Consider the following 15,482-nt stretch of genomic DNA (forward strand, 5'->3'; position numbering starts at 1 on the left):
GACATATTTGCTACTGGACATGGAACAAGCTAAATTAAATAGTTGTCTCATTGGCAATCATATCACATCTCTTTATTTTTATAAAAAAAAAAATCAATCAAATTACTCTCATTTCAAATGCCAAGGCTAAACTTTATAAACCTCTTTAGAAGAGGTGCTTTGGAGACCACTGTAAAGAGTCATCATTTACACTGATGAGGTTGAATAAAGGGTAGCAGTGAAGCTTCATAGGTTCCATTTATCCTTTTGGAAATCCAATTTTAACCTTTTTCTTTAATTACATAAAAAATCACAACCATTTTTGACATGAATGATGTAAGGAAGCTTTTTTGTATTTTTTAAATATTTTATTTTGTTATGATCATGCAAAATACAAGACAGCTGGAGGCTTTTCTTGTGTAATGGATGTGATTAAGATAGTCTCCTTTTACTAGTTTCGAATTAGTATTTTCTTGAATAAATGTTTATTTCATGTTTAATTTTGATTTAAGCATACTAGAACACAAAGTGACTTTATCAATTTAACTTTAAAAGTATTCAAATTTAAAATCACTTTATAAATTTAATGAATATTCATTCATTTACTATTTCTTTAATACCATATCATTAGATATATCTTAGAAAGTGATAAGATTTTATTTCATTATTTTGATTTCATTTAATTTGAAATACTATTTAATTACCTTTCATTTTTATGCCCACGCCACAGCGGAGGTGGCATTAAGTGTTACCATTGCTTGTCATTCCATACATCTGTATGTATATCCCGAAATTGGTTGCCATTCTCTAACTTAGTTTGCCTCAACCAAATGTTATGAAACTTATACACAATGCTTATTACCACAAAAAACAGATCAAGTTTGAATTTGGGTGGCGTCATTTTTACCATTCTAGAGTTATGCCCCTTTACAAATGAAAAAATAACTGAATTTTTGGTTTCCGTTCTCTAACTCAAGTTTGCCTCAATCAAATGTTATGAAACTTATACAAAAATGGTTATTACCACAAAACTCAGATCAAGATTGAATTTGGGTGGCGTCACTTTTACCGTTCTTGAGTTATGTCCCTCTATAATGTTATATGCAAGCGGGGGCATCATTTGTGTCCCATGAACACATTCTCCATTCATTTATTTAACTTAACATTTGAAATACTATCTGTTATTGTCTCGCCTTGACTGAGTCAAAAAGCGAGTCAAAGGTATGCTGTTTCGGCTTTGGCAGCGGCAGTGTCAACAATGTTTAAGTTTGTGATTAGATCTAGTTTATGGTGAACCACTAGTGGTAGGTCAATGATATTTGGTATGCAGTTGTATTAGCATTGGCTCATCTCATTTCCATGGAGATTATTTGGCCCTGTCCCCTCAGTCATGGTCTATTGACTTTGAAACTTTTGCATAGTTTACATGTATTAGTTTGTGATAAGGTCAGTTTATGGGGAACCACAAGTGGTATGTCAATGATATTTGGTATGCAGTTGTATAAGAATTGACATATCTCATTTCCATGGAGATAATTTGGCTCAACCCCCTCAGTCATGGTCTATTGACTTTGAAACTTTTGCTTCGTTTACATGTATTAGTTTGTGATTAGGTCAGTTCAGGGAGTTCCATTAGTGCTAGGCCAATGTGAATTGGTATGCAGTTGTTTAAGCATTAGCACATCTCATTTCCATGGAGAATTGTTGGCCCTGCCCCCTCAGTCATGGTCTATTGACTTTGAAACTTTTGCTTAGTTTACATGTATTAGTTTGTGATTAGATCAGTTTAAGATGAACCGCTAATGTTAAATCAATGATATTTGGTATGCATATTTATTGATATTTGCAAGTCTTGTTTCCATGGAGATTATATAGCCCCACCCCCTCATCATGGTTCATTGACTTTGAAACTTTTACATAGTTTACAAGTTAAAGTTTGTGTTTAGGTTTGTTTAAAAGGAATGACTTATGATAAGTCAATGGTATTTGGTATGCAGTTGTATTAGCATTGGCACATCTCATTTCCATGGAGATTGTTTAGCCATGTACTTTCAGTCATGGTTCATTGACATATTTGCATAACTTACATGGTAAAGTATTGCTGTTTTAATTTCAACATTTGCATTATCAAAATTACAAAATAGGCGAGACATATCTCTGTGTTAACAGTTTATTATTTTATTTGACTATGTTTTACTTGATTGTTGTACATTTGTAAATAAGTTGTTGAGTTCTATTTGATTTATGACTTTGTTCAGTCAAAATCTGCCTTATGTCCCACTGGGGATGAAGAGGATAAGTAAGTAAGTCAGCCAAAGTCTGATATCAGGTATCCCGATGATTGAATAGGGACGAAGTACTGGCCACTTCACGTCCCAGGAGGTGTCCACACTGACCTCCTCCTGTTACACTTATTCCGGAATGGTCAATTTCCAAATTTCTTCTCCTCTCTCTGTGACTACATAGTCAGATTATTACAAGCTCTATAGAAATGATTTTGACACCCTATATAAAGATTCTATATTTCAAAGTGGTCAAAAGTTAAACCCTTCAACAACGAAATGTCAGATTGTTTTGAACCCTATTGGAATTCACATTTTCACCTGTTTGTCTGAAACTGCATGGCCTGTCAGTTTAGATTTTTACTAGGAATGATTTGGAGACTTTTGACAATACCTAAGATATTTCTTGATGCATGATTATTTCATGTATATAGCAGCAAGGATACCACAAAGGGGCTTGATTTTCATATATTGGAAGGAAAATAAAAAATTATGACATCTTATGAAGAAGATATTTTTTATCTAGTTTCATTTTAACTATGATTTTTGTGATAATAGGCATTTAAACATAATTTGAAAATTTTAGCTAGGAGAAGTGGTCATGTTATGGATTATTGAATATACTACATTTGCTTGTGTTGGTACATAAATTGACGTATAAATCTTACATTCTAATGAACATCTGCAAGAGCAGTATGTTGTGCGATGCCTGAAGTAAATTTCTCTTATTTTCATGTTTCTTTCACATTTCTCGATCGGTGTGAGAAAAATATTTCTCATTTCTAGAGAAAACTTTGTTTTTGGCAAATGATTGGTCAAAATCTAATTATGACGTCAAATTTTCTTGGTGTCTTCTGAATTTCCTATTGTGACATCATGAAAAAGGCGACCATGCCTGATGATGTCACATATAAAGAACACAACTTTGTGCAAATCTTTGTAAAGGAAGGATAAAACTTGGTTAGATATCGTCTAAAAATCAGTAAAGAAACAGATTCCATCACTATAACTCATGAATTACGATATTTCTCCACTCTCAACAGTTTAATTTTAATAACATATATTTAAAAAGCTTGGCAAGACGCGAGCTTTTAAACTTTTAAAATTTAACTGTCTCGAATGAAGAAATATCGTAACCCACTTGATGCAGGGGTGGAATCTATATTTTCATACAGAATTTCAAAACAGAAATGAAAAGTAATCAAACAGTTCAAATGATTAAATTATCTCCCATTATATTTAAAGTTTTATGTACATTCTTATTTACAGCAACGATCCCAGACAACTGGTTGATGATAACTGATAGTAAAAATAAGTCTATATATAGAATGGATTTAACTACAGGAGGTTACATTACTATTCCACTGATCGGCACTGATAACCCTATTGCCATCGACTATGATCCCCTGAATAGGATAGTGTATTGGACAGATGTAGGCAGCAAACAGATCAGGAAAGCTAACATTGATAATAGACAAGTCTCTACACTGTTACAGCTAGGCAGCAGTGAGTAATTGTTTTTAACATTGATAATAGACAAGTCTCTACACCGTTACAGCTAGGCAGCAGTGAGTAATTGTTTTTAACATTGATGATAGACAAGTCACTATACTGTTACAGTTAGGCAGCAGGGATTAATTGTCTGGAATATTTGACTGTTATGTAAATTTTTGACAATTTTGGAAGTTGCAAGGGACTCAAATGCTGATATAAAACACTGTCCAATGTCAAAAGCTGTTATTCAGTGTTTGTAATATTTTCAAGTCTTGTTTCCATGGAGATTGTATAGCCCTACCCCCTCATCATGGTTCATTGACTTTGAAACTATTTTAATTTCAAAGTTTTACTATTATACTATTACTACTACCATTATACTATCAAAATTACTTGAAGGCAAGACAAATCTCTGTGTCAACAGTTAATGATATATCTTAAGATAGGCAGGTTTAAGAACTCAGGATTTCTTGTTGCACAATTTCTTGTGGAATGATTCAAAATGCTGTGCTATGAATAATTGTGCATCATAATAGAAAATTTGTAATTTGTTGAACATTTAAGTTTGGGGTTTACCTAAACTCACAAATTCCGAAAAAATTGGTATCCCACAAAACATAATGAATCCTAAGTAAATACATTTTTGATTGATGCTCTTTTTTGTTTCTATGAGGTAATATTTCAATGTTCATTTAATTTGTTTTCTTTGTCCAGGAAATGAATATATAGTTTTTTTTTTGTCAGTACACAGTTTATAAGGCCAACTAAAATTAATTAGTAGATTTTCATCCAGATTTTTGAAAAAAATGGGGCGAATGGGAGGATTTTATTTTTCTATTTTTATTTCATACGAAATCCTTTTGTGACGTGTTCTTCATATATGCAACTGTAATAATAAGCTTATATCATGTATATACATGTATAAGGAATCTTACATAATTTTTCAAATTCTTTAATTAATATCTCTGATGGTAACCACTGTTCTACATGTAATTGCCGCTTTAGAAACCTATTTTAAGTAAAAAGTAAAAACGTGGAGAAATGCTCTCTTTAGTTAGACTACGTACACCAAATTTATTTTGCATTCTAAGCGATGGTTTGTAGTGCCCATAAAATGAAGCAAATGCATTGGTATGCAACACAAGTATTATGAGTACAGAGTAAAATGAAAACTCAGTGTTGAAAATAATAGGGTTGGTGCTATCAAGATTCTTATGCAATATGAAAATATAATTACAATGTAAAACATGAACTTAACCAAAAAGAAGAAGTTGTTTAATGACTTTATTGAGCGTATTGGGACAGAGGGTGTTTGCTGTTTGTCAACAAAAAACGGCAGCCTTGGGTAAACCTAAGGGCTTGCTATAATACATTTTTGTATGTTGGCCGACTTTTTGTACTCAATACACAGGGTTTTTTTACTATTTGCCGGGTTTATTATCCTTGGGAACCACTAAAAATTCACATTTTTCAAGTTCGTGCTTGTGTCAATTTCTTTTATTCCAGTCATGTATTTTGTACCAATGTGTTCAACGATTCTTGCGCTTTGGATATCATTCAAAGTCCAAATTTCCTGACACAAAGTCATTGTATAGATAAAAAAATCCACAGTTTATGTTCTTGGACACAGGGTATTACTCGTAACCAAAATATTTCATGCCCTTCTCGTAATCAATCTCTATTCTCGGTAGATATTTTTGTCATCACAGAGCAGCAGAATATGTCGACTTAATCATTTTGGTTAAATTACTCAAAGAAATACGAAAACCGAAATTTGAAACAGGAAGTTTTGAATGAAACAAAATTATCGGTAACGGAAATGAACAAAATCCGGGAGTCGTAATTTTTTTAAAATAAAAAAAAATCGGGGCGGGACGATTTCAGAGGGGCGGGCAGGGATGAAAATCTATCAATTAATTTTAATTGGATTAAGGGAAGAAAATTATTAATGAAGTCTTAATTTATTTTAATTTTCAACAGTTTCTGATGGAATTAGATTACCATTTTTGTTTTGAACTCCCACAAAAACATAAAACATTTTATTACAGGTTCTATTCCTGATGGTATAGCAGTAGACCCAATATCACAGCTGGTGTTTTACACTGATACAGGATATGATGTTATTGTTGCCATGAGAGCTGATGGAAGTGCTAGTAGAGTTGTAGTTAGCCAAGGACTAGATCAACCTAGGGCTATCTGTCTTGATACTATAAATGGGTATGTAGCCATGGACTAGATCAACCTAGGGCTCTCTGTCTTGATACTATAAATGGGTATGTAGCCAAGGACTAGATCAACCTAGGGCTCTCTGTCTTGATACTATAAATGGGTATGTAGCCAAGGACTAGATCAACCTAGGGTTATCTGTCTTGATACTATAAATGGATATGTAGCCAAGGACTAGATCAACCTAGAGCTCTCTGTCTTGATACTATAAATGGGTATGTAGCTAAGGACTAGATCAACCTAGGGTTATCTGTCTTGATACTATAAATGGATATGTAGCCAAGGACTAGATCAACCTAGGGCTCTCTGTCTTGTTTCTATAAATGAGTATGGTGTATTTCAGTTTCTTAAATAGGAATGTCTGAATTTTATGCCAATTTCTCAATGTCAGAATAAAACTAACCAGTTTATTTGTGAAAAACACTTGCTGTTTGATTGATTCTAGAAGATGTAAGCAGATTCTATAAAAGCGTGAAAAAAGGTAAAATAGACATCTGTAATCTAGTGTAATATTAGTTCTATATTTAATATTAGTCTTAGACTACATTCAGATTATACCATGTACTGTGAATTCATTTATTTTCGTGGGATTAAATTTTTGTGGTTCAAGGAAAATTTGATGTTTCTAGGATACTTAAATTTATGGTTTTGTTGGTTTTCAGTATTAACGCAATGTAAAATATGCCTATTGTTGGATACTTAAATTCGTGGTTTGAGTGCGCACGAAAACTACAAAATTGGTATCCAACGAAAATTAATGAATCCACAGTATTGAGGATATAGAAAACATATTATACAGGAGTCAGTGTCACTAAAAAACTTACGACTAAGATTGATCGTAAGTATACTGAATTGTTCATGACTTAAGATCAATCTTAGTCTTAAGTTTTTTTGTGAAACCGACTCCAGGACTTGAGGTTTTGATTAAGAAATAAAAGAGTTTTTATCTTCTAGCATTTGATTGTAATTCTTATGCAAAAGTTAGTGCTTAACCAGGGTTTTTCTGTCAGAAAAGAAACTAAAGCAACAATTTTGATAGCAAATTTTTATATTTTGAATGCTTGAATGTTGTAGTCAATTATTTGTAGCATAATTAGTATAAAACCTGCCAAAGTCATGATTTCTTTATTTTAATATTTTTAAGAATATAACATGAATGAACCCCATGGGAAAGAAGTAGTTATGCTTTCATGGGCATTCCAGATTATGTATCAATAATTATTTTAGATTTTATGATTTTAGTATGGTAACAACATGTCTGCTTTTGTTTTATACTTTTGTAATGTTTTATGTTTTATGTTGATATTTGATATATTCCTAGGCACTTTCTCAACCAAAATTGAATTGTATGTAATTGAAAATATGAATTGAAAAAGATTTTTAATTTAATCGTATAAAATCATAATCCTTAATTGCAAATGTATGTTTGTGTTACAGTGTGATGTACTGGACTGATTGGGGTTCAAGTCCAAAGATTGAAAAGGCAAATTATGATGGTTCTAATAGACAAATCCTGGTAAATTCATCTCTTGGTTGGCCTAATGGATTAGCCTTAGATACAAGTGGTAAATATTCATCTTTGTAGATAATTTTAGATATGATAAATACTGTATTTACTTGTAATTTTTTTTAGGAATCTGTATTCAAGAGAATTTGTCAATATTGTAACGTTAAGGTAGCTGGGGTGTCTAAATGTCGACAATAGATTTTTCTTAAGCTTCTGTAAAAGACTTATGGGTCAATGTTCTTTCAAATTTCAATATAAAAACTGGGGACCACAGACTTTTTTCCCCCCATTAAAATGCATTGAAATTAAGGAAATCAAAGTTATTTTATATGGTTTTCCTTATTGAGGAAACATTTAATGATAGAATTGGTTAAAATTCAATGAAAGAAACTTCCAAAATACCTAATGAAAATAGAGGGTCATAGCAAGGGTCTGGAAACATTCATATTTGCCGGTAATGACCTAAACTGAAAGCTATTTGTCCTAAACAAAAAATTGGGATTTAGGACAAATTTTATTTTTTTACAGAAATGATTTCGGTCATTTCATTGAGATCAGGTTTCTTGATCGCCATTTTGCACTTGCTTTTGTTGTACAATCCCTTTCCTGTAATAAAACTGCCACTCCAGTATAGTTTGATAATCTTGAGGACCCTCCTGATAACTATATTAATGCCTCCGGGAAATATTGGCTAATGATCGCTAATCACTTTTAACCTGTGTTTTTAATTCACACCTGACATTGATTACAAGTTTAGAACTAATATCATAAAGAAATTAAAATTCCATGACATCTGTATTTATTATTCAATTAGTTTTCAGCAAAGACAATCAATTATTCTGATTTGAAAATTAAAACTTAATTTAATTTACGTAGAAAAAAGTAATTTTTCACGAGTAACACATGTGCTTTATTTACTATGTAATACGCATGCGTGAAATTGTCTTCAGCAGATTAGACACTTAATCGTAAAATGCAAAATGATTTCATGCTAAATTAAATGAGTGCAACTATTATCTGTTATATTCAAACACTTTCAAAGGTAATAAAATTAAAAAGCCAGTGATTTCCTATCAATTTGATAAACAAAACGAATCCTGGAAATGAATCCGGCATTACTCGTACTTTAGCATTGTCCCAAAACTTCCGGTTTTAATTTCATCTTCAAAATTAGAAGAAATCATGAACGTTAGCGATGTCTGAGAAATAATCATTTTGAGTCATTAAAATCATTTCAATTTTAAACTGTTGCCTTCCCTAAACTGTTCTTGAACGTTTTTAGAAAAATGGTAAGAAAATTCACGAAGTAAATGCGATGAAACAGTCAATACAAGTTTTTTGATGCTATGAATATCTAGTGTGATATCAACAATTTGATAAAGGGCACTTACTTTTAAGTCATCTGAAATGACCGGAATTGTGTGAAAAAATTTCCGGATCCTTGGGTCACAGGCCTTATTTTCTTGAAAATAAAAAAATAATACAAGTTGTCCTATCAAATTCAATATAGTTATCTGCCCTTGATTTTATAAGGATTTTTTTTCTGAACATTTAAATGCACTTAAGAACACTGTTTTTTGATGGAAGCAGGACAAATCGCCCCACTGGCAAATCGCCCCACACCAAATCGCCCCTTTTTTTCACCAACTCGCCCCACTTTTAAAAAATCGCCCCAAAGTGGTTTACCAACTCGCCCCACTTTTAAAAAAAATCGCCCCACTTGTGAAAAGGGTTAAATCCCAAATCCCGTTAATTTTTCTCCTGCAAATTCGCCCCACTTAATGAAATAATGTAAACCTATAGATGAATATATAATTTCAGGTCTGCCAACTCGCCCCACTTAACTGAAAAAATCTTATACACAGAATACAAAAAAACGAAAATTTACTAAATCATTATTATTGACATTGAGTTGGCATGACTCAACTTGATTCATCAGGTATTTTCTATTTTTCATAAGTGGGTCGAGTTGGCATCACTAAATTCATCAGGATTTATCTATTTTTCACAAGTGGGGCGAGTTGGCAGACCTTATATCAGAGGGATTTTTTTCCCTTTTCATAAATGGAGCAATATATCCAACCTATTTTCAATGGGATTTTATCCTTTTCATAAGTGGGGCGAGTTGGTAAACAAAAGTGGGGCGATTTTTAAGAAAGTGGGGCGAGTTGGTGAAAAAGTGGGGCGATTATGAGTGGGGCGATTATGTGTGGGGCGATTTGCCAGTGGGGCGATTTGTCATGGATTCTTTTTTGATAGTTTATTCTTAAAATTTCAAGAAGTTTTAGATGTTTTTGTTGTATATTGGATGATACTTGGTAAAATATTTTTAAAGTATTTTTGCAACATGCACAGAAGGGATGCTCTGAAAAAGACACCTGATCTACCTTGAGGCACGGCTTTCATGTCGATCCGGCCCCAAGTCCATCCGTATCAAGTTGTTCCGTCCCAAGTCGATCCGGCCCAAGTTGTTCCGGCCCCAATATAAAAAATATTTATAAGGAATAAAAAAAAGATATATATGAATTCAGTGTAATTCATAAATAGTTATGAATTTTGATATAATAAAATAAAAGGTGGACAGTAAAAAAGTTGGCCTTTCAAGGATCTTTGAATATTAAATTTTCATAAGATGAGACATTTATTTGAATATTTTTTTAAAATTTATATTAAGATTTCACATTCAGAATATAATATTATTTTTATATAAAATATTTGAATTTAAATCAAATTAACACCTTAAATGAATACAGATGATTATGCAGTATAAAACAATTATGTTTTCAAGACTATTGGGTATGCATAATTATAATAAAAACTTATATAACAGAATTTAGTACCTTCGACATTAATCAGCAGTAATTAGCATTTTTCAATTGACTGTGATATTAACAAGTCTTTCAATGGGTGTAATAACAAATAGTTACATACACAACCGTACAAGCTGATGTATACAAACTTTGTTTTTAAATTAAACTCCGTTTGGTGAACCAACGCCTGTGTGAATCATTTCAATAGAGTCCCTGAAGTGGATACCTTGGTATGCAGGTTTGTCAAATTATGTTTGTTTTTGTTTAAAGTTATAAAAACTTCTCAAATTGAAAAATTTTGTTTGGTTGCCGAATCCTTTCTATAAAAGAGGAGAAGAAATGGGTTTTTTTCTTTTAATATCACAATTCGATGGTACAAAAAAAAAACCACAAAGAAGAGAGTGGTGAAAAGAAATAATAGTACATTTCTTCTTCATGTTATCTAAAAAAAATATAACAATTAGTTATTTGAACTTCAAATAAAAGACCTTGATGCTTAAGTAAATTTTATCAATCATGATTTTGATTAAATTATGTGATTACGACTGACGTTAATTATATACTAATGGTTTGAATTAAACAAGTCATTATGATGATTACATAATAATATGATCCATTGGATTTATCTCTTCTATGTGTGAATTAAATAAAAACTTTTTTCCCTGTGATATTCCAAGTTATCATGGAAAATAACTTCATATCCCCGAGGAACCAGTAATGACGCACCTAAGGTTGTTTTTGTCTCTGCATTTAATCTACCATTTAAAAGAATTAGAAAAACGGAATGGAATAAAAGATTGATAACTTGTTATTATATTTCAATTATTAAACAGTTGATATTTGAAACAGTAATAGCAATAAAAATCATGTTTGCTAACATAACAAACGGACTGCCAACTAATGATGGGTACCAGTAATGACGCACTATAAACAAACCAGTAGAAACCACTTGTACGTAACTGATAATCGAAAAATTGCTTCAATCCGGATTCTTTAAAGTTAAAACTGTTCAACAGATTCAATTTTATTAACAACTTTTGAAATTTTCATTCACTTTAATGATCATGATGATTGTAACACCAAATTTTTAATCAATTTAATTGTAACCTATATTTTGATATATAATTGTCCAAAATTTATGAAAGTGATAAACATATTCCATATATTTGAAAATAAAAAGTAATTGCATTCATTAAACAACATTGACAATAATACATTTATCAATGTACATATGTATACTTCATACATTGAATGAAAAAAAATCGATAAACCATAGAAAATGGTATAAGCGACGATCATTTTTTCTACAGTGATTCCCGCTTAAATGTAAAGCCATATCACATGACAGTCACGTGATTTGAAAAACACAAAATGGCGAAGCCTACGGTTACATACTTTTCTTGACCAAAGTGGAGATAGGAATGATAATCTTTCGGGGAAGGGTAGAATTTTTTTGACCTTAATAAAATGGCGGAAATTGCATCGTCTTTAATATCTTAAGCAATAATAACATTTCTGGGCAGAGTTTTAGGCATCTTTGTTGTAGTCAGATGACCTTCAACATCATGTTTTGAACAGCAAATGTTGATGACGTCACGGCTTTTGTTTAGAAATATAAAACCGTTAACTAAATCGGTGCGTCATTTCTGGTCCGCGTCAAAACAGGTACCAAGACGATATTTACATGCTGATGCTGCTTTACAAACAGTACCAATCATACTCATTTTTCGTATCGATTTAAAATTATTCATTATTATGGGCCGGATCTACTTGGGGCGGATCGACTTTGGGCCGGATCATCTTGGGGCCGGATAAATTTAGGGCCAGAACGACCTAATACCAAGGCACGTATGCTTTATTTAGATGTAAAGAAATTCCAAGATGAAAGAGTTTAATGGACTATGCAAATTCATTGTTTATTTTGATGCATATTGGTACAACAGCCTCAACTTGTGTATTTCGGTCCTGAATTTTTATCTGATATATGTGTACCACAAAAACAACAAAATGTTTGACATGGTCTGTTTTCCTCTTTTCCAGCTGGTAAAATATATTGGATTGATGGGAAAACTTACAAACTGGAATCAGCAAATTTAGATGGAACTGGACGAACAACATTACTAGATGAATCTCGAAAATCTCCCCATCCTCATTATTTTGATCTAGCTAAATACCAAAACACCATTTATTTTACTGACTGGGCAGCCAAGTAAGTAGATACAGATGCAATTGTTTGATTAAATCCATTGATATTGAATATGGTAATCATAGTAACAGTCATATTCCTTAATTTTGCAGTGAAATAAAATCTTATATATATAATACTGAGTTTTTCATCTTTTATTTAACAAATGCCTATCCTTTCATCTTTGAAATGAAAGAAATATTTGGAAAAAGATATCTTAAAAGTGATACAAGAATACAATCAGATACTTCAAGGATTTCAGTAAGAATTACTAACAATATAATGACAATAAGTATATTGATTAATTGATGTCAACTGCAATTTATGTCCTGATCAACAATTTGTACAAGATTTGACATGTTTGCTTGAACTGATTATGTGACAACTTGCTTTAGGTCCGTAAGGACAATTGGCCTAAGCGCTGGTACTAATGCTGGAACAGTTGGTCCACCTACTTTTGGGAGATTGAATGGATTGGCTTTCCATAAAAATGGTTATGGTATAACAGGTATATAAAAATAAGATAGGTTTATACTTTGTATGCCTTCTGCATTTGGTCTAAGAAATTGTTAACAAAACTGACCAGTTTTATGTTTTTCTATTTGGGGTTTCTGTGGCCTAGTAGTGAAAATAGTTCTTCTAATGTATCATTAGATTATTGTGACATGATAGGTTTTTCAAAAATGAAATCTTACATTTTATAATTTGATAGCATTATTTGTATACAGCATGTCCTTGAATCTTAATAACTATTATGACATTTTTGTTTATTGTTTAACAAATGCAATGATAAATGCACATCAAATATTTCTGAATATATAGGATACAATTTGTATACCCCCCCCCACTCTTAATAGAGTTATATTGTAATCACCTTGTCACCAATCTGTTCGTCTAACAAATATTTTCATCTCACTTTTCTCAGGAATTACTTAATGGAATGACTTCATATTTGATCAGCAGCTTGACAGTGATGAGTTATTTTCATACCTGTCAGACACCTAATTCCTGTTTTCCCATTATTTAAATTACAAATGGGGGTGTGTGTAGCAGGACAATGAGTGCAACTTCTCCTGCTTGTTCTTATTTTATAAACCTGGAAGGTGCAATTCATTTAGCAAGAAAAAAGATATGTATTTTAGTGTTACCTACTTAAAAAAAGGGTCTGCAGGTCATTTGTTTTATCACAAGCCAAACAACCTGAAAAAAATTTTTCTTCCCAGAATATGTTCAGGTATTATACATTTCAGAATAACAGAAGTTGCTATTTGAGATCAATCAGTGATTAAACGTTGATTAAGGATACTAAATCCATAAGATCAATCAGTCATCAAACGTTGATTAAGGTTACTAAATCCATAAGATCAATCAGTCATCAAACGTTGATTAAGGTTACTAAATCCATAAGATCAATCAGTCATCAAATGTTGATTAAGGTTACTAAATCCATTACATCAATCAGTCATCGAACGTTGATTAAGGATACTAAATCCATAAGATCAATCAGTCATCAAATGTTGATTAGGTTACAAAATCCATAAGATCAATCAGTCATCAAATGTTGATTAAGGATACTAAATCCATAAGATCAATCAGTCATCAAACGTTGATTAAGGTTACTAAATCCATAAGATCAATCAGTCATCGAACATTGATTAAGGATACTAAATCCATAAGATCAATCGGTCATCAAACGTTGATTAAGGTTACTAAATCCATAACATCAATCAGTCATCGAACGTTGATTAAAGTTACTAAATCCATAAGATCAATCAGTCATCAAACGTTGATTAAGGTTACTAAATCCATAAGATCAATCAGTCATCAAACATTGATTGAGGTTACAAAATCCATAAGATCAATCAGTCATCAAATGTTGATTAAGGATACTAAATCCATAAGATCAATCAGTCATCAAACGTTGATTAAGGTTACTAAATCCATAAGATCAATCAGTCATCAAACCTTGATAAAGGTTACTTAATCCATAAGATCAATCAGTCATCAAATGTTGATTAAGGTTACAAAATCCATAAGATCAATCAGTCAGAAAGACAAAAAGGAAATATTGGCATGTATTTGTATATGCTAATGTTACATGTAAAAAGTTAAAAAAAAAATATTAAAAAAGTGCAGAGCATTTACTTTACTTAGTATGAGATTTCATTTATTTTTAGGTCAAAATGGCTGCTCTTCTAATTCTGGTTGTTCCCATTTGTGTTTTCCTGGTCCTTTACAGAGTAAGAAATGTGCTTGTCCATCAACATTAAGTCTTCAACCTGATGGACTTACATGTAGCACAGGTAAGAAAATTTTATTGAGTGTTTAGCCATTATGGGTGTTCATGGGCCAAAATGCATTTATCTCCATTTGCCAATTATGATAAAGATATGCAAATTCATGATTCCTGCTTTTATTATTGATCCAGCTCTTCAATGCTTAGTGTAGGGACCAAATTTGGAGGAGGGACTGAGCAGAGAGTGGTGCTCACAGTTATACCAACACTGGAAAAACCATCACAAGGTTTGTTACACTGTGGCAACATTTCAAAGATTATATCAGGGGAAATTAAATAGCAAAAGAATTGTCAGTTTGCAGTCCCAGTTGTGTTTTTTTCATAGTAAAACAATATTATTGAAAAACGGGAAATAACTGAAACAAAGATATAATAAAAAAACTTAACTGATAGAACTTTACATTTAACTTGACCAAAAAAAAATGTGAATCCCTTGATATACTGCTAGGGTAAAAACTCAAAATTTTTAAATTTGAAACAAAATAGAAAAGTGCCTGCAGAAGTCCTGGATTAGCAAAATGAACTGCAACAAGTAAATTTGCTGATCAGTACAGTCCATTGTCTTGTGTCTGATGTTGATCAGGTCAGTTCCAAAATTGTTATTGAGCGAATGTATTGTTACTCAGAATCTACTATTTCATGTGATAAAACATAAATGCATCACATTGATATCACTATCACATTCAACTTCATAGTAAATTAG

General features: G+C 31.9%; 1 protein-coding gene across 1 annotated transcript in view; it reads left to right on the forward strand.

Annotated features, from left to right (window-relative positions):
- Positions 1-15,482, forward strand: part of LOC127727774 (deleted in malignant brain tumors 1 protein-like) — a 125,539-nt gene that overhangs the window by 94,509 nt on the left and 15,548 nt on the right. Inside the window, exons 36-41 of the mRNA XM_052234891.1 lie at positions 3,531-3,767; positions 5,804-5,972; positions 7,419-7,546; positions 12,339-12,507; positions 12,879-12,991; positions 14,661-14,786. Coding sequence (XP_052090851.1) covers positions 3,531-3,767; positions 5,804-5,972; positions 7,419-7,546; positions 12,339-12,507; positions 12,879-12,991; positions 14,661-14,786 — 942 coding nt within the window. The remainder of the gene's footprint in view (positions 1-3,530; positions 3,768-5,803; positions 5,973-7,418; positions 7,547-12,338; positions 12,508-12,878; positions 12,992-14,660; positions 14,787-15,482) is intronic.

This window comes from Mytilus californianus, unplaced genomic scaffold, assembly GCF_021869535.1.
Source record: "Mytilus californianus isolate M0D057914Y unplaced genomic scaffold, xbMytCali1.0.p SCAF_2, whole genome shotgun sequence".
Lineage (NCBI taxonomy): Eukaryota > Metazoa > Mollusca > Bivalvia > Mytilida > Mytilidae > Mytilus > Mytilus californianus.